The 19606-nt window shown below is 40.5% G+C and overlaps 1 protein-coding gene across 1 annotated transcript in view; it reads right to left on the bottom strand.

Annotated features, from left to right (window-relative positions):
* LOC126091166 (WD repeat-containing protein 46) overlaps positions 1-19606 on the bottom strand; it is a 61520-nt gene that overhangs the window by 20712 nt on the left and 21202 nt on the right. Inside the window, exons 7-8 of the mRNA XM_049907040.1 lie at positions 16709-16808; positions 1889-2045 (exon numbers count right to left, since the gene is read on the bottom strand). Coding sequence (XP_049762997.1) covers positions 1889-2045; positions 16709-16808 — 257 coding nt within the window. The remainder of the gene's footprint in view (positions 1-1888; positions 2046-16708; positions 16809-19606) is intronic.

Genomic DNA, 19606 nt, shown 5'->3' with positions numbered 1-19606 from the left:
AAAAGCTGCTTAGCTTGAAGGGGGACATTTTTTTTAGGTGGAAGGGCAGAGAAAACATGATGGTCAACCTCATTATTTTAAATGGAATGGCAGGTTATATTATTCACCTTTTAATGTGAATATAACAGAAAGAAACATTCCACATGGGAAAAAATATATTAAAAAAAAGCTGTGACTTACCAAATGAGAAAGCACTGGTAGATAGACACAATAAAAAACACACAAACACACACACACAAATTTCAAGCTTTCGCAACCCACGGTTGCTTCATCAGGAAAGAGGGAAGGAGAGGGAAAGACAAAAGGATGTGGGTTTTAAGGGAGAGGTTAAGGAGTCATTCCAATCCCAGGAGCGGAAAGACTTACCCTAAGGGGAAAAAGGGACAGGTATACACTCGCACACACACACACGTATCCATCCGCACATATACAGAGACCTTTTAATATGTTTGAAGACAAGTACAGTGCATTAGGTTGTACAGTAATTATATCAGATTATGGTGGTGACCTTTTACAAGGGCATTCGCAAACACACACAATGAGTTAGGATGAAATGTACAGCAAGCAATTTAATGACAGAAGATGACATGGTTAAATGTGTGTTCAAAATGGTGACTATTAACAGTTATACATGTTGCGAAACATTGTACGTGGGCAATACTGCATATTGACAATCAGCCGAGCTGACAGCAAAACAAGCTCATGTAATACATTTTTTCATGTCTTCACTACAGGTTAGTATTTCATTGGAAACTTGTTGATTCAATATACCCCACACGTAAAAATCCAGAGGTGTTAGGTCTCACAAACATGCAGGTCATTTTGTGTTGCCAGACCGATCAATCCAATGATCTTCAGACCTGTTGTTCAAAACCTCTGTAATCCTCTGTGCATAATATGCAGGACATCCATTGTGATGGTACCACATGACTTGTGGTATGCCAAGTGGGTGTCTTTCAGTAACAGTGACAGTACCTCTGTTAAGAAGTCCTATCAATAAAACAGGGACCAATAATTTGAATATTTAGAAGATAGCACCACACATTGACTGACCAATGTCTTTGTTTGTTCACTTCTATCAGTAACTGTGGGTATTCAAATGACTGGTAGTGCATATTGTGAAGATTAATGTGCCAATGGTTTGCAAACGAGGCTCTATCCGTAAATAACATCTTGGTCAAGAACATGTAATCTGTTTACAGCTTCTGTAGTCCCCATTTGGAAAATCTGATCCTTTATCGAAAGTCATCACCTTGGTGCTCCTGACAAAGTGATACGTAGCATAGATGAAATCTGCTGGAATGTAGTATTTGCAGAATACTTTGTTGACTGATTCCACCCTTGCGTTCAAGCTGTCCTGTACTAACATGTAGACTGTGTGCTACAGCTGCTAAGACATCAACTGCAAGTCACTTGATGATTGCTGATTTCAGCAATTTAGGTTTTTTTAATTATTGACATTTTCTGTTACCTGGATTGTTTGTATTATGTTTGCAAAGGTAGATCACGCAGGCGTCACATGATAAGGATATCTCTCAGCAGAAAATTGCACTGCTGCATTCATATTTTGGTAATATCTGCCTTAAATAAAATCTGTACCAACTTTCTCAGCTTTGGCAAAGAACACAGAACCTAATGGATCGAACATGTCTTCAAACATATTATTAAAAGGTAAATAATATAACATACCAGTACATTAAAAGTCAAGAAGTTGACTATCATATCTCCTCTACCCTTCTACGTATTAAAAAATATGGCCACCACACTACGCCCCCACAACCTAAGCAGCTTTGATTTGAAAGATTTTCTTCTATCACTAAAAGGGACGGAGGCATTCAGGTGGCCTGTCTTAAATGCCTTAACCTGTAGTGAAAAAATAATTACTAACCTCAACTACACTGCCCATGCCCACAGCAATCAGTCCACGCTGGCTGAATGAAAGCTGTGTTGCTGGAGAACGGAGGTTATAGTGCTGTAATGGTCCTTCAAGCATGCGTATATCCCACAGTTTTAAGCTCCGGTCCACAGAACTGGTTGCCATGTACCTACAAAAACATCAAGACATGGGCACATTACAAAATAAACAATGGCAGACTTTACACATTCTCTGCATGATTTTACAGATTCTTAGAGCAATGTGCTTAATTCTTTTTGTACAATAGAACAGGATAGATAAAAATCTGCTCACCAAGCAGCTGCAGGAGGAAACACACATAAAAGTTACTGAAATGTGCAATCTTTTGGAGCCAGCGGGGCAAGAAAGAGTGACGGTGGAATGGGACTGGTTAGTCTCCCATGAACTGAGTTTCTGAGTGACCTCTCTGTAGCTCTCCATTTCCTAAACATTTTCCAAAAGGATGGAGCTCCACCCCACTGGCACCATCATGTCTAGGGATTTCTTTCTTGGTGACAGATAAGTCACATGAAAAATCAAGACTTGGCTTTGCACTTCTGAAGAAGCCCTTGTAGTGTTTCGAGAATATCTGTGTAAATCCTAGAACCACTCGGCCTTCTTCTGTCTCGAACACATGATATTTTAGATGTGAGAGTGGGATGGTAGAATCCTACCTACTGCGTGTCACATGTTTGTGTGTGCAGGTGTGAAATCAGTCGCTAGCAGAAGGTAGACGTGGCGGACAAACAGCACCGACAAGTACTTGCAAGTTCTATTGAAAGTATACTGAAGAACCGTGGAGCTTCTAGGTTATTCTGCGCTAATCATATCAGTGACCATTGTTATAAATAACAAGAAGAATTGAGATTCTGAAGTCTGGAAAAAAAACCTCTTATCTTGGGCTTGCTAGAGGCAAGACGTATTTTACGATTTGTTGTAAGAGTTGTTAAGCCAACTTTTTGCTGAATGTACTTAAATCTGTTTCTAATGTGAGACGATACAAGCGACTTACAAGAGGTCTAATGTTTATGTGCGAAGTGTGAAATTTGTTCTTTATGAAGCTCAAATACACCTATAGTTACTGAAAAGTATTCTTTGAGTACCTAATTATTTCACAAGTAGAGAGAGAGTCTTTAAGGTTCCTGTGACTAGTATCATTCTTCGGAGAAGTAGTTTATAGAGATTCCAGAAGCCGGCTACCCAGAGAAGAAGATCGGCTGTGTACAGCAAGTAAGTCGACTCGTATAAGAGAAGTGGGAAGTTTGCACATACACTTCACACACTCTTAGTCACCAAATTATTAGACCCTGTTACTTTTTCATGTGGGGCTATGTTAAGCAGACTGTTTACGTGCCATCTCTACAACAAATGTGGCTGACCCGTAGAACTGTGTCACTGCTGTACTGAACTCCGTAACATAACACATGCTTCTTCATGTGTGGTAAGAGTTTGGTTAGCACTTACAAATTTGCCACGTAACAAAGGGGGGACACACATTGAACATTTATAACCTGCATTAAAAAAACTCATACCTTTCACTGGTAAGTAGACTGTTCATGTATAACTTATACTTCATAAAACACAAATCAATTAATTAATTCCAGAATGAGATTTTCACTCTGCAGCGGAGAAGGTAGGAGACGAGGTACTGGCAGAAGTAAAGCTGTGAGTACCGGGCGTGAATCGTGCTTCGGTAGCTCAGTTGGTAGAGCACTTGCCTGCGAAAGGCAAAGGTCCCGAGTTCGAGTCTCGGTCGGGCACACAGTTTTAATCTGCCAGGAAGTTTCAATTAATTAATTGGTTCCATCTTTCTGAATAACTCTGTATGTTGCAGTGCACCAGTTTGAATGCACAATGTCCTTTCTTCCATGTTTAAACAAACTCAAGTAAGCCCTGTTCACGTGAATGATTTTTGTAATCACTTTATGTTAAAACTGCATACTAAAATGTGTTTCTTTTTTTGTTTGTTACATGTATTTGAGGAGTTTCTGGAAAGGTGTTGCAGTGGTGTTCCCCCTGTATCAGCATCTTGCAGTGTGGGGCACTTCATCTGATACAGCCAATGGTTGTTATCAGTGAGAACATCACACCACCATTGTTGATATTCTATGAATTTATTGTTAAAGAATTGTATAACAAAAGCCCCCCCCCCCCCCAATGAACCATGGACCTTGCCATTGGTGGGGCAGCTTGCATGCCTCAGTGATACTGATATTATGATAACCATGAAAAGAGCTGAAACTCATACAATTCATCTGTAGTATAAGGAATAAAATGGTAGTTTACAGAGTTAGAGGTGGTAAGTTGCGAACTTTTTTAAAATTATTATTACACTCCTGGAAATGGAAAAAAGAACACATTGACACCGGTGTGTCAGACCCACCATACTTGCTCCGGACACTGAGAGAGGGCTGTACAAGCAATGATCACACGCACGGCACAGCGGACACACCAGGAACCGAGATGTTGGCCGTCGAATGGCGCTAGCTGCGCAGCATTTGTGCACCGCCGCCGTCAGTGTCAGCCAGTTTGCCGTGGCATACGGAGCTCCATCGCAGTCTTTAACACTGGTAGCATGCCGCGACAGCGTGGACGTGAACCGTATGTGCAGTTGACGGACTTTGAGCGAGGGCGTATAGTGGGCATGCGGGAGGCCGGGTGGACGTACCGCCGAATTGCTCAACACGTGGGGCGTGAGGTCCCCACAGTACATCGATGTTGTCGCCAGTGGTCAGCGGAAGGTGCACGAGCCCGTCGACCTGGGACCGGACCGCAGCGACGCATGGATGCACGCCAAGACCGTAGGATCCTACGCAGTGCCGTAGGGGACCGCACCGCCACTTCCCAGCAAATTAGGGACACTGTTGCTCCTGGGGTATCGGCGAGGACCATTCGCAACCGTCTCCATGAAGCTGGGCTACGGTCCCGCACACCATTAGGCCGTCTTCCGCTCACGCCCCAACATCGTGCAGCCCGCCTCCAGTGGTGTCGCGACAGGCGTGAATGGAGGGACGAATGGAGACGTGTCGTCTTCAGCGATGAGAGTCACTTCTGCCTTGGTGCCAATGATGGTCGTATGCGTGTTTGGCGCCGTGCAGGTGAGCGCCACAATCAGGACTGCATACGACCGAGGCACACAGGGCCAACACCCGGCATCATGGTGTGGGGAGCGATCTCCTACACTGGCCGTACACCACTGGTGATCGTCGAGGGGACACTGAATAGTGCACGGTACATCCAAACCGTCATCGAACCCATCGTTCTACCATTCCTAGACCGGCAAGGGAACTTGCTGTTCCAACAGGACAATGCACGTCCGCATGTATCCCGTGCCACCCAACGTGCTCTAGAAGGTGTAAGTCAACTACCCTGGCCAGCAAGATCTCCGGATCTGTCCCCCATTGATCATGTTTGGGACTGGATGAAGCGTCGTCTCACGCGGTCTGCACGTCCAGCACGAACGCTGGCCCAACTGAGGCGCCAGGTGGAAATGGCATGGCAAGCCGTTCCACAGGACTACATCCAGCATCTCTACAATCGTCTCCATGGGAGAATAGCAGCCTGCATTGCTGCGAAAGGTGGATATACACTGTACTAGTGCCGACATTGTGCATGCTCTGTTGCCTGTGTCTATGTGCCTGTGGTTCTGTCAGTGTGATCATGTGATGTATCTGACCCCAGGAATGTGTCAATAAAGTTTCCCCTTCCTGGGACAATGAATTCACGGTGTTCTTATTTCAATTTCCAGGAGTGTATTATTATTATTATTATTATTATTATTATTATTATTATTTTACATCCTAGTGTTCTTAACACACTCTGGGACTTTGTTATGTAATAGAAGTATGCTCTGCAATATTCGATCTTATTTAACACTGCCGTCTAATTAGAGAACAAAGGTTGAAATAAATATTTGGCTGAGAATTTCTGAACATGTGGTGATTTCCAAGTGAGTGGTTACGCAGGAACCTAATAGGACAGCGAGCAGCAATAAAATTCATGTTCTTCCTTGTCACAAATACTTCATTGTCTATTTCTGAATAAGTGGCGATTTCCGAGTGTGTGGTTAGGCAGGAGCCATGGAGCACAGCTTTAACTGCTGAGACTGAAACGAGTAGCAGTAATGTTCATATCCTTCCTTCTCACAAATATCTGACTCTTTGTTTCTGAATATGTGACAATTTCCGGGTGTGTTGTTAGGCGAGAACCTAAGAGGACAGCTTAAATAGCTGCAAGTAAAATTATGAGCAATAACATTCATATTCATCCTGGTCACAAATATTTTGCACGTTGCATGACTGCAAACAATTCCCACAAAGAGTTCTTGGTACAGTTGAGATTCTCCTGTCACTAACACATTCATAAACGTCAACTCAGTGCTATAGTGATCGACAAACCAATAGCCTCGTTTCTGATCACCTTCGCAGTATCACTACGTCACAATTAAGTCAGTTCCTGAAAAAAGTACTATGAAATGAACCTGATCAACACACACAAATGAGCTCACCTGCTGGATGTTTACAAGCAGTACACTAGAGGTAACCATGCTCACATCAGCAGAGTATGTTGCAATGGCTACAGAAGTAAACCACACACACTCACATGTTAGATTCTGGCACCTGTCACAGTACTTCACTGTTTTCGTTTTAATTCAGCATGTTCATAAATTTTTTTTTTTTCCTTGGTGAGTGCGAAGGAAAGGTCTCTCAAAAATGCGTGTTTTGAGGAATAATTTGTGGTTGTAGCAAGTCAAAAAATAGCTCAATTACTTTGTGCCCAGATATCAATTTCAATTTTTTGAAAAGTTTTTACTTGCTTTTACACATCTCCTCCCCCCATAAACCATGGACCTTGCCGTTGGTGGGGAGGCTTGCGTGCCTCAGCGATACAGGTGGCCGTACCGTAGGTGCAACCACAACAGAGTGGTATCTGTTGAGAGGCCAGACAAACGTGTGGTTCCTGAAGAGGGGCAGCAGCCTTTTCAGTAGTCGCAGGGGCAACAGTCTGCATGATTGACTGATCTGGCCATGTAACAGTAACCAAAACGGCCTTGCTGTTGTGGTACTGCGAACGGCTGAAAGCAAGGGGAAACTACAGCCATAATTTTTCTGAGGGCATGCAGCTTTACTGTATGGTTAAATGATGATGGCGTCCTCTTGGGTAAAATATTCCGGAGATAAAATAGTCCCCCATTCGGATCTCCAGGTGGGGACTACTCAGGAGGATGTCGTTATCAGGAGAAACAAAACTGGCGTTCTACGGATCGGAGCGTGGAATGTCAGATCCCTTAATCGGGCAGGTCAGTTAGAAAATTTGAAAATGGAAATGGATAGGTTGAAGTTAGATATAGTGGGAATTAGTGAAGTTCGGTGGCAGGAGGAACAAGACTTTTGGTCAGGTGAATACAGGGTTATAAATACAAAATCAAATAGGGGTAATGCAAGAGAAGGTTTAATAATGGATAAAAAATAGGAGTGCGGGTAAGCTACTACAAACAGCATAGTGAATGCATTATTGCGGCCAAGATAGACACGAAGCCCACACCTACTATAGTAGTACAAGTTTATATGTCAACTAGCTCTGCAGATGATGAAGAAATTGATGAAATGAATGATGAGATAAAAGAAATTATTCAGGTAGTGAAGAGAGACGAAAATTTAATAGTCATGGGTGACTGGAATTTGAGAGTAGGAAAAGTGAGAGAAGGAAACACAGTAGGTGAATATGGATTGGGGGTAAGAAATGAAAGAGGAAGCCGTCTGATAGAATTTTGCACAGAGCATAAATTAATCATAGCTAACACTTGGTTCAGGAATCATGAAAGAAGGTTGTACACATAGAAGAACCCTAGAGATACTAAAAGGTATCAGATAGATTATATAATGGTAAGAAAGAAGATTTAGGAACCAGGTTTTAAATTGTAAGACATTTCCAGGGGCAGATGTGGACTCTGACCACAATCTATTGGTTATGAACTGTAGATTAAAACTGAAGAAACTGCAAAAAGGTGGGAAATAAAGGAGATGGGACCCTGATAAACTGACTAAACCAGAGGTTGTAGAGAGTTTGAGGGAGAGCATAATGGAACAATTGACAGGAATGGGGGAAAGAAACACAGTAGTCGATCAAGTAGGTAAAAAGACGAGGGCTAGTAGAAATCCTTGGGTAGCAGAAGAAATATTGAATTTAATTGATGAAAGGAGAAAATATAAAAATGCAGTAAATGAAGCAGGCAAAAAGGAATACAAACGTCTCAAAAATGAGATCGACAGGAAGTGCAAAATGGCTAAGCAGGGATGGCTATAGAACAAATGTAAGGATGTAGAGGCTTATCTCACTAGGGGTAAGATAGATACTGCCTACAGGAAAATTAAAGATACCTTCGGAGAAAAGAGAACCACTTGTATGAATATCAAGAGCTCAGGTGGAAACCCAGTTCTAAGCAAAGAAGGGAAAGCAGAATGGTGGAAGGAGTATATAGAGGGTCTATACAAGTGCAATGTACTTGAGGACAATATTATGGAAATGGAAGAGGATGTAGATGAAGATGAAATGGGAGATACAATACTGCGCGAAGAGTTTGATAGAGCACTGAAAGACCTGAGTCAAAACAAGGCCTCGGGAGTAGACAACATTCCATTAGAACTACTGATGGCCTTGGGAGAGTCAGTCATGACAAAACTCTACCATCTGGTGAGCAAGATGTATGAGACAGGCGAAATACCCTCAGAATTCAAGAAGAATATAATAATTCCAATCCCAAAGAAAGCAGGTGTTAACAGATGTGAAAATTACCAAACTATCAGTTTAATAAGTCACAGCTGCAAAATACTAACGCGAATTCTTTACAGACGAATGGAAAACCTGGTAGAAGCCGACCTCGGGGAAGATCAGTTTGGATTCCGTAGAAATGTTGGAACACGTGAGGCAATACTGACCTTACGCCTTATCTTAGAAGAAAGATTAAGGAAAGGCAAACCTACGTTTCTAGCATTTGTAGACTTAGAGAAAGCTTTTGACCGTGTTGACTGGAATACTCTCTTTCAAATTTTAAAGGTGGCAGGGATAAAATACAGGGAGCGAAAGGCTATTTACAATTTGTACAGAAAGCAGATGGCAGTTATGAGTCGAGGTGCATGAAAGGGAAGCAGTGGTGGAGAAGGGAGTGAGACAGGGCTGTAGCCTCTCCCCGATGTTATTCAATCTGTATATTGAGCAAGCAGTAAAGGAAACAAAACAAAAATTCGGAGTAGGTATTAAAATCCATGGAGAAGAAATAAAAACTTCGAGGTTCGCCGATGACATTGTAGTTCTGTCAGAGACAGCAAAGGACTTGGAAGAGCAGTTGAACGGAATGGACAGTGTCTTGAAAGGAGGATATAAGATGAACATCAACAAAAGCAAAACGAGGATAATGGAATGTAGTCGAATTAAGTCAGGTGATCCTGAGGGGATTAGATTAGGAAATGAGACACTTAAAGTAGTAAAGGAGTTTTGCTATTTGGTGAGTAAAACAAGTGATGATGGTCAGAGTAGAGAGGATATAAAATGTAGACTGGCAATGGCAAGGAAAGCGTTTCTGAAGAAGAGGAATTTGTTAACATTAAGTATAGATTTAAGTATCAGGAAGTCGTTTCTGAAAGTATTTGTATGGAGTGTAGCCATGTATGGAAGTAAAACATGGACGATAAATAGTTTGGACAAGAAGAGAATAGAAGCTTTTGAAATGTGGTGCTACAGAAGAATGCTGAAGATTAGATGGGTAGATCACGTAACTAATGAGGAGGTATTCAATAGAATAGGGGAGAAGAGGAGTTTGTGGCACAACTTGACAAGAAGAAGGGACCGATTGGTAGGGCATGTTCTGAGGCATCAAGGGATCACAAATTTAGCATTGGAGGGCAGCGTGGAGGGCAAAAATCGTGAGGGAGACCAAGAGATGAATACACTAAGCAGATTCAGAAGGGTGTAGGTTGCAGTAAGTACTGGGAGATGAAGAAGCTTGCACAGGTTTTAGATTAGATTAGCTTAGATTTACTTTCATTCCAATTGATCCGTAGTGAGGAGGTCCTCCAGGATGTGGAACATGTCAGAAAAACAACAATACATGACAAATATTTACAACTAAAACAAATAAGCTAATGTACCATTCCACAGGTCCCAAGTGGAATGATCGTCATTTTTTAATGAACACTAAGAGTCATTTTACAAATACTAATGCACTGAATTTAAAATAAAAAAGTTTTTTATTTATTTATAAGGTAAGAAACATGTAATACAACTACTGTAATACTTATTTACAATGAACACATTACTGCACTGAAATGGTGCAGAAGTTAGATTATACTTACACACACACACACAAGCACACACAGACACACACACACACACACACACACACACACACACACACACACACACACACAAATTTTCAGTGAACACATTACTGCACTGAAATTGTGCAGAAGTTATGTTGTACTTATATACAAATCAGTTGGTTTTACTAAGAAATTCATCAATGGAGTAGAAGGAGTTGGCCACCAATAAATCCTTTAGGCTTCTCTTAAACTGAATTTCATTGGTTGTTAAGCTTTTTATGGCTGCTGGCAAGTTATTGAAAATGTGTGTTCCTGAATAATGCACACCTTTTTGTACAAGACTAAGTGACTTTAAATCCTTGTGAAGATTATTCTTATTTCTAGTATTGATTCCATGAATTGAGCTGTTGGTTTGAAAAAGTGATATATTTTTAATGACAAATTTCATTAAGGAATAAATATATTGGGAAGCTGTAGTTAGTATCCCTAGTTCCCTAAACAGGCTTCTGCAGGATGTTCTTGAGTTCACACCACATATAATTCTTACTGCATGTTTTTGTGCCCGGAAAACTTTAGCTTGGCTTGATGAATTACCCCAGAAAATAATCCCATATGACATTATGGAATGAAAGTAAGCATAGTATGCCAGCTTTTTCATTTTTATATCCCCTATGTCTGACAAAATTCGCATTGCAAACAGAGATTTGTTAAGACGCTTCAGCAGTTCTGTGGTGTGCTCCTCCCAGTTGAATTTATTATCAAGCTGTAATCCCAAGAATTTAACACCGTCCACTTCTTCTATCTTCTTGTCATCATATGTTAGACATATACTCTTGGGACATCCCTTACAAGTTCTGAACTGCATGTAGTGTGTTTTTTCAAAGTTTAGTGACAAAGAATTGGCTAGGAACCAGTGATTAATGTCCACAAATATTTTATTGGCTAATCTTTCTAAGACTACACTTGATTTGCTATTTATTGCAATGTTTGTATCATCAGCAAACAAAACAAACTTGGCATCTGGTAATGTTACTGATGAAAGGTCATTGATATACACAAGAAAAAGTAAGGGCCCCAAAATGGAACCTTGTGGGACCCCACATGTCATTAGTTCCCAGTTGGATGATGCCTGACAGCTTGATACATGTCTCTTTCCTAATAACACCCTTTGTTTCCTGCCAGAGATATAAGATTTGAACCATTTTGCAGCATTTCCTGTTACACTATAATATTCTAGTTTACTTAAAAGGATATTGTGATTTACACTGTCAAATGCCTTTCACAGATCACAAAATATACCAGTTGCCTGCAATTTTTTGTCTAATGAATTAAGTACATTTTCACTGTAAGTGTAGATAGCCTTCTCAATATCAGAACCTTTTAGAAATCCAAACTGTGACTTTGACAGTATGTTATTTGAGATAAGATGGTTATAAAGACGACTGTACATTACTTTTTTGAAAATTTTTGAGAATGCTGGCAACAGTGAAATTGGACGGAAATTTGATGCTATTTCTTTATCTCCCTTCTTAAACAGTGGCTTAACTTCAGCATATTTCAGCCATTCAGGAAATATTCCACTGATAAACGACTGGTTACACAGATAGCTTAATATGTTACTTAGCTCAGAATCACATTCTTTAATTAACTTTGTTGATATTTCATCATACCCACTAGATGTTTTTGATTTTAAAGATTTTATGATGGACATTATTTCTGTTGGGGTAGTGAGGGTCAAATTCATATTATGTAAGTTACTTGAAATGTCTGGTCTAAGGTAATCCATAGCAGCATCTACCGAACCTGACAACCCCATCTTTTCAGTAACAGTTATAAAATGTTTGTTAAAAAGTTCTGCAACACTATACACATCTGTCACCAATGCATCATTTACTCTTAATGCTATTTGTTCCTCTTCATTTCTGGTTCTACCGGTCTCCTCCTTCACTATATCCCATATTGTCTTTATTTTGTTATCTGATATGACTATCTTTTCCTTGTAATATATTTGCTTTGACATCTGTATTACAGTCTTTAATATTTTGCAGTATTTCTTATAATGTGCTATAGCATCAACATTGGAAATGTTTCGGATTGACAGATACAGTTTTCTTTTTGTTTTACAAGATACCCCTATTCCTCGAGTAATCCATGGCTTCTTTGTAGACTTTGCTCTAACCTTGGTAAGTTTTGGGGGAAAGCAGTGTTCAAATAAGGTAAGCACTTTATTAGCAAAAATGTTATATTTTTCATTCATGCCATGAGCACTGTAAACATCAGTCCAGTGAATGTCTCTGAGGAGTGTCCTAAAATAATCAATTTTTGGCTTACTGATTACCCTCTTGAGCTCAGATTTAACAGATTTTATATCCTGTTCAGTATTAACATTTAACAGAAGGGAGGATAGAGTAGCATGGTAAGCTGCATTAAACCCGTCTCAGGACTGAAGAGCAAAACAACAACTTACACATCTGAGATATTTTAAATCACTGATGGATTCATTACTGCAAACTATTGTATAAATTTTCAAAAAACCTTATGACACTGGACTATATTAACTGGATTTTATTACAACTAACAGTTTCAGCCATAGGCCATCATCTGGTATGAAAATCACTTACAACATTTCATTTGTCATGAATACTGAAACAAAAAGCTTTCAGTTTTTTAATCCACATGAAACACACAATAAAAAACTCATTCTTAGTATTTACAACTGCAGCAATCATTCTATTCATATGACATAACAACAACAAATACATATTGTATAAACACTGTACTGTACATTTAATGTCTTTCACTTATACAATTTTATGCAATGTATCAAAGAGGATTACGATTGTTGATCATATATGCCCATTACATATGTTTTTGATCATATTTTGGGTGTTTTAATTTTTCCTCGATTCTGTATTTTCCTCAAGTCTGCATTTTTAAGTCTGAACAGCATGAAAACGTAAAACAGGCATCTCATTGTAAAGTGTTAAAATGCTGTTTCATCATGTTACAGTGACTAAATATTTAAAGATAAATGGTGTTTGAACACCGATGGTTAATCGTTATGCTGCAGCACAGTTAAACAATATCACTGACAGCCAGAATTCTGCTAACTCGATGGTGCTTGTTTCACGTTACATTATACAGTGATGCAATATAAGCCACAATTTGAACCTCTCCTCTAGGTCAGAAAAGTGCTCCTAGAAAGTTTAATTGACTCAACCTGGAGAAAAATTACCAATTAAATTTATCCCCAAGCAAGGATAAGAACTCTGAGTGAGGCTTTGTCCAGCTCTGATACAGCCAGTCAAGATCGTATGCAGAGGAGTATATTACAAAAGATGACAGCTTCTTACGTCGTAATCCAGCATTTAAAAGGGTAAGGTACCTCAGTGTAATATAAATAACAAGGGTTCCTTGGGATAGTTACTTCTACATCTGTTGATGACTCCCCATCCAATGTAAAATCTTGCAACCTCCCTTGCGAGATACCCTCCATCTAGTTGCAACTTTTGACACCACACATTATAGTTATTCCGAAAGGGATAGTTGTTACTCCCCATATAGCGGAGGTGCTGAGTCGCAGATAAGCACAATAAGAAGACTGTCACAAAATAAGCTTTTAGCCAACAAGGCCTTTGTCAAACACACACACACACACACACACACACACACACACACACACACACACTTCAGCACAGTCTCTGGCAGCTGAAGCCAGACTATGAGCAGCAGCAGCGCATCATGGGGAGAGGCAACTGGGTGTGGGTACGAAGGAGGCTGAGGTGTGGAGGGGAAGGAGTACCAGGGTAGGTGTGAGGTATGCTAAAGTGCTGCTGGGGAGCATGCAGGGACGGGGTGGACAGAGGGTAGGGTAGCTAGGTCCAGTCAGAAGGTTAGCTGGAGGGTGTGGGAGGGGGGGGGGGGTGTAGCGGAAAAGGAGAGAAGTAAAAAAAAAACTGGGTGCGTTGGTGGAATGGAGGGCTGTGTAGGGCTCGAATGGGAACGGGGAAGGGGCTAGATGAGTGAGGACAATGACTGATGAAGGTTGAGATCAGAATGTTTGTGGGAACATAGGACATATTGCAGGGAGAGTTCCCACCTGCACCACTCAGAAAAGCTAGTGCTGGTCTGAAGGATCCATATGGCACAGGTTATGAAGCAATCACTGAAATGAAGAACATCATGCTGAGCGGCGTGTTCAGCAATAGGGTGGGTACAGTTATTTCTTGGCTACAGTTTGTCGGTGGCCAGTCATGTGGACAGACAGCTTGTTGGTTACCATACCCATGCAGAATGCAGCACAGTGGTTGCAGCTTAGCTTGTAGATCATTTAACTGGTTTCACAGGCAGCCCTGCCTTTGATGGGACAGGTGATGTTTGTGACTGGACTGGAGTAGATGGTGGTGGGAAGCATATGGAGTAGGTGTTGCATCTAGGTCTATTAAGGAATATGAGCCATGAATCGAGGGATTGGGAGCAGGGATTGTGTAGCGATGGATGAAGATATTGTGTAGGTTCAGTGGATGGCAGAATACGACTGTGAGGAGAACATACACAATATCCTCATCCATCCCTACACAATCCTTGCTCCCAACCCCTTGCCTACCTGTGAAACAAGCCATGTAATCTACAAGCTAAGCTGCAACTACGGTGCTGTGTTCCACATGGGCATGACAGGAAACAAGCTGTCTGTCCGTATGAATGGCCACCAACAAACTGTGGCCAAGGAACAACTGGACCACCCTGTTGCTGAGTACACCACCCAATACAATGTTCATCATCTCAATGACTGCTTCACAGCCTGTGCTATATGGATCCACCCCACCAATTCTGAATTGCACAGGTGGAAACTCTCCCTGCAATATATATCCTATTTTCCCACAACCCTCCTGGCCTCAACCTTCATTAGTCATTGTCCTCACCCATCTAGCCCCTGCCCTGTTCCCATTAGAGCACTACACAGCCCTCTATTCCCTGCATGCTCCCCAGCAGCACTTTACTGTCCCTCACCCTTGCCCCAGTATCCTTTCCCCTCTCCACCCCAGCCTCCTCATTACCCTCACCTAGTTGGCTCTCCCACCATGTGCTGCAGCTGTGGCTCATAGTCTGGCTTCAGATGCCCGAGACTGTGCTCATGCGAGTGTGAGTTGCATGTGTGTGTGTGTGTGTGTGTGTGTGTGTGTGTGTGTGTGTGTGTGTGGTCTATTTTTGACAAAGGCCTTGTTGGTTGAAAGCTTATTTTGTGACACTCTTTTTGTTGTGCCTATCTGCGACACAGTGTCTCTGCTATATGGTGAGTAGATACTATTCTTTTTTATAATATTGTTACATTCCATCCTGGATTTTCCATTGCTGTGTATGATGGTTAACAAGTTTTGGTGTAGTACTGACTCAAATGCTTTTTGGAATTCAAGAAATACAACACCCACCCATCTTCCCTGATCCATAGCTTTCAGGACATGATGTTAGAAAAGCACAAGTTGGATTTCACAAGATTGATGTTTTTGGAATCCATGTTGGTTGACATGGATGACATAATTCTGTTCTGGACACCACATTATGTTTGGGCTCAGAACATGTTCTAGGATTCTACAACAGACAGATGTCAATGAGATTGGACAGTAGTTTTGTGGGTCATTTTGCTACCCTTCTTGTAGACGAGTATGACCTGCGCTTTCTTTGAACCACTGGGCACAGTATTTGTTTGATGCATGTATGCTATATAATGGTTAAAGAAAGGGCCTCACTCAGCTGCAAATTCTGTATAGAATTTGAAAGGGCTTCCATCAGGTGCATGGCTTTTCCCAACTCAACAAATTATGGAAACCCTTCATTTCAAGTCTGTGCTCTTGAAGTAAGTATTAGTCTCCAAGTTTTTCCACATGAAAATTTGAACATATGCCATCCATAACAGTCAACCAAATACTTTGAAAGCAATGTGGATTCGCTGACTCTGCAGTTGCTTTGTTTTACTCTTAGAGACATGAAGTTTTATCTGTCAGCGATGCTCATGTTACCAACAGTGTTATCTCTGACACATGCATATTTACTCCACAGCGTAAAGTGCATCAAAACTCTTACAAGGAATTCATCCTGAGAATGGCTAAAAGATTGTATGCCAAAATATAACTACAAGAGTTAATAATATGCCTGAAGCACTCTCAAAAAATGATGGAATATGAGACCCAATCTTTTTGGAAGAGTCACTGAACCATAATGTGGTTAGGGATCTTCTGATCAACAAATGCAAAAATGCTCTGAGAGTATTTGAGTTTGTTGAAACTGATAGACAGTACCAATCAATTAAAAGACAAAATGAGAAAATGTAATTAAAATTGGACAAACACAGAAAACTGTGGTTAAAGTTCAAAGACATTTTCCTCATTTCCGTCTGATAGAAAACTCGTCCACACTAGAATTTTATCAAAACTAAACAATACCTAAGAGAAACTCAATTATAAAAATACATGTAACTAAATTTCTGTACTTTTCTTACATGCCTGCAGGGTCAACAGCTACAGCCAATAGTGGATGCTTGTGGCACAACATTTTGGCAAGTGGTTCACGGACATTTGGGCTCCACATTGTTACAGTACCTGGTAGCATAAGAAATAAAGATACAGAATAAATAAACTAATCACAATCTCAGAAAAAATAGTAGATACATAGAAACAAAGGGAATAGACAGAGATGATTTGGGACAATAGTGCTTATCATATGGGACAGAGAAAAATATTCATCCTTGATACTGAGATATTCTAAAAAATGTGTGTGTGAAAATGAAAGACTGACAGACACCAACAAATTGACTGAATAAAGGTAACTTTATGTAGTGCAGAACAAAATCGGACAGAACTCGAACTCCGATCTGTAACAAGTTAGATTTCACCTTTCCCTAAGATCTAACTAAAGAACATGAAATATATTCGGCACATTCAAAACAGCAAGAAAATTTGAGGTCATGTGTAGCAGTAAGATGGGTATAAGAATAAAAGGACTTCAACTATAGAAATCCTAGATTGTTAACTTTTTAGTGTGGTGACAGTTAAATCATGAGCATCTAGAGAACCAATATCTAAGTCTTTGCACTGCCTTTTATCCTCTTTTCTTCAGACATACAAAAAAACTTCACAATGCCTATTACTGCCTATTTTGTTTCTAACACACTTATAAATACTAATCACGAAAAGATAATGTAATAAAGTAAATTACATCTTAACAGACCTTAAGAATACTACTGGACTCAGAGGTTAAACCCTGTATAACAATTAAGCAGCTTACAGAAAAACAAGGGTAAGCACTATAATGAGACGCACAAAGTACGCTCCTTCAAAGTGTATCATAATTAATGGCAAAATTCTTAGATATTACAGTGTCTGTGCCATGTCTCTAGTTTCCAAAATGACATTCTGAAGAGGCAATGCAAAGACAGTGTGTCAAACTGTTACTCGGAGAGCTTACTTTTTCATTAGTCCAGGTGTTCTTCAAGGAGAGCACATTTGAGAAGGTAGCCAGCAACACACGCAGCCAGATTTAATAGACTAATACTTTCTTTTCTTCAGACAGCATACAGTAACTGATGTAACTCAAGTGAAAGTGTTAATGAATAATGCAAAAAATGGTGACCACCATTCCAGAATTTTAATATTTGAAATTTTATGTCAACAAAGAAATTTCTTTAGAAAGTAATGTTCATTTGACTTCAAACACTGAGAGATCTAAAGCAAAACTGTATTGCAAATGCGTTATGTTAATGGAAAGTTCACAACAATAAAACAAAAATCAAGGGCAGGCCACCATGTTACTTACCTGCTGAAGGATGCTGGATAGGTCATAGGCATACTGTTTACTAATGTATATTGGGGAATCTACAGTTATTTATACAAAAAACTCAATAATTGCTGGCAGAATGTGTCATTCATTTGCACTCTACAGTCTCCAGGAAATGTCTGGTGATAATTAGGCACAGGAGAAAATTGTTTTATTTCATAACCAAACTGGGTGTTAATTTTTGTCAAACTCGCCGTTATTTCTTGGCAAACCCAGTGTTATTTCTTGGCAAACCCAGTGTTATTTTTTGGCAAACCCAGTGTTATCTTTTGACAAATTCAGTGTTGTTTTTTAAAATCTTTGCCCAGACAGGGACATGAACTATAGACCCTTAGGTTAAAAGACTCACACTGTGTTGAAAGTCAGTGTTATTTTTTGGCAAATTCAGTGTTGCCTTTTGTCATATTTACTGTTGTTTTTCCTGTCAAATTTGGTATGATTTCTTGTCAAATTCCATGTTTCTTGCCAAAATCTGTGTTGTTTGTTTGTGTTTTCAAGTTCAGTGTTGTTGGTTTTGTTTCCACCAATTATGCGGGTTTTTTCCAACTTCAGTGCTGTTTCTTAACAAATTTGGTGGTTTTACAATGAAATGAATACCCCTAGCTGCATACAGGCATTGATATAAGTCAACGGGGACAGTTGAAAATGTGCGCCCCGACCGGGACTCGAACCCAGGATCTCCTGCTTACATGGCAGACACTCTATCCATCTGAGCCACCGAGGACACAGAAGATAGTACGACTACAGGGACTTATCTCTGGCACGCCTCCCGTGAGTTCCACATTCCCAAAAAACAAAGATGCTGTAACTTACCAAGTGAGAAAGCGTTGGTATGTTGATAGACACAATAAAAAACACACACACAAGATAGTACAACTGCAGGGACTTCCATTTTAGCCTCATGTTACACTTTCCACCTTCTAAATATCATGTCTCCCTCACAACATCCCCACAATGACCCCATTAAGTTTTATTTACATTCGCTCCGCAAACATGCCTTCCCCTAGCCAGATTACACTCCCATATTTTATTTACTCAGGCTTGTCTGACATTTTGCATTACCCCCAAAGGCCAAATTAGAACAGCTTGCCACCATCCACCTCAAAAAACTATCCAATCTCCTGGTTTCCCACCTCCGGAAAGGCAACTCACTCACCCTCCACAACCTTTCCAACAAACCTCAACCTCCCCTCATTGCACACAGACCCCGTCTCTCCCATCTACTCAATCTCCCACTTCCAGCTCCACTCCCTGTAAAACCTCAGAATTCTAATCAACACAATCTGGAACCACAATACCCCACTTCAGTAGTTAACCTTTCCTCCAAACCTCTCTCCCAATCCATCCAAAAACTCTGTCCTATCCAAAGGCCTCACCTTCAGCCCTACTCCCAGATTCAACCAAACAGCCTTCGTCAAAGATTTACTGTCCTACACTCATAGTCCGTGCTGGAAATATCACTTTGCCACGAAGAAAAATAATCCTAATCCTACTCTTAATGATCCAACTCCCCAAGACACTATCCAAATGGAACCCTGCTTGGAACAGTTCCGTCCTCCGTCAC

This window comes from Schistocerca cancellata, chromosome 1 (genome assembly GCF_023864275.1).
Source record: "Schistocerca cancellata isolate TAMUIC-IGC-003103 chromosome 1, iqSchCanc2.1, whole genome shotgun sequence".
Classification (NCBI taxonomy): domain Eukaryota; kingdom Metazoa; phylum Arthropoda; class Insecta; order Orthoptera; family Acrididae; genus Schistocerca; species Schistocerca cancellata.
This window is presented reverse-complemented; position numbering and strand designations above follow the sequence as displayed.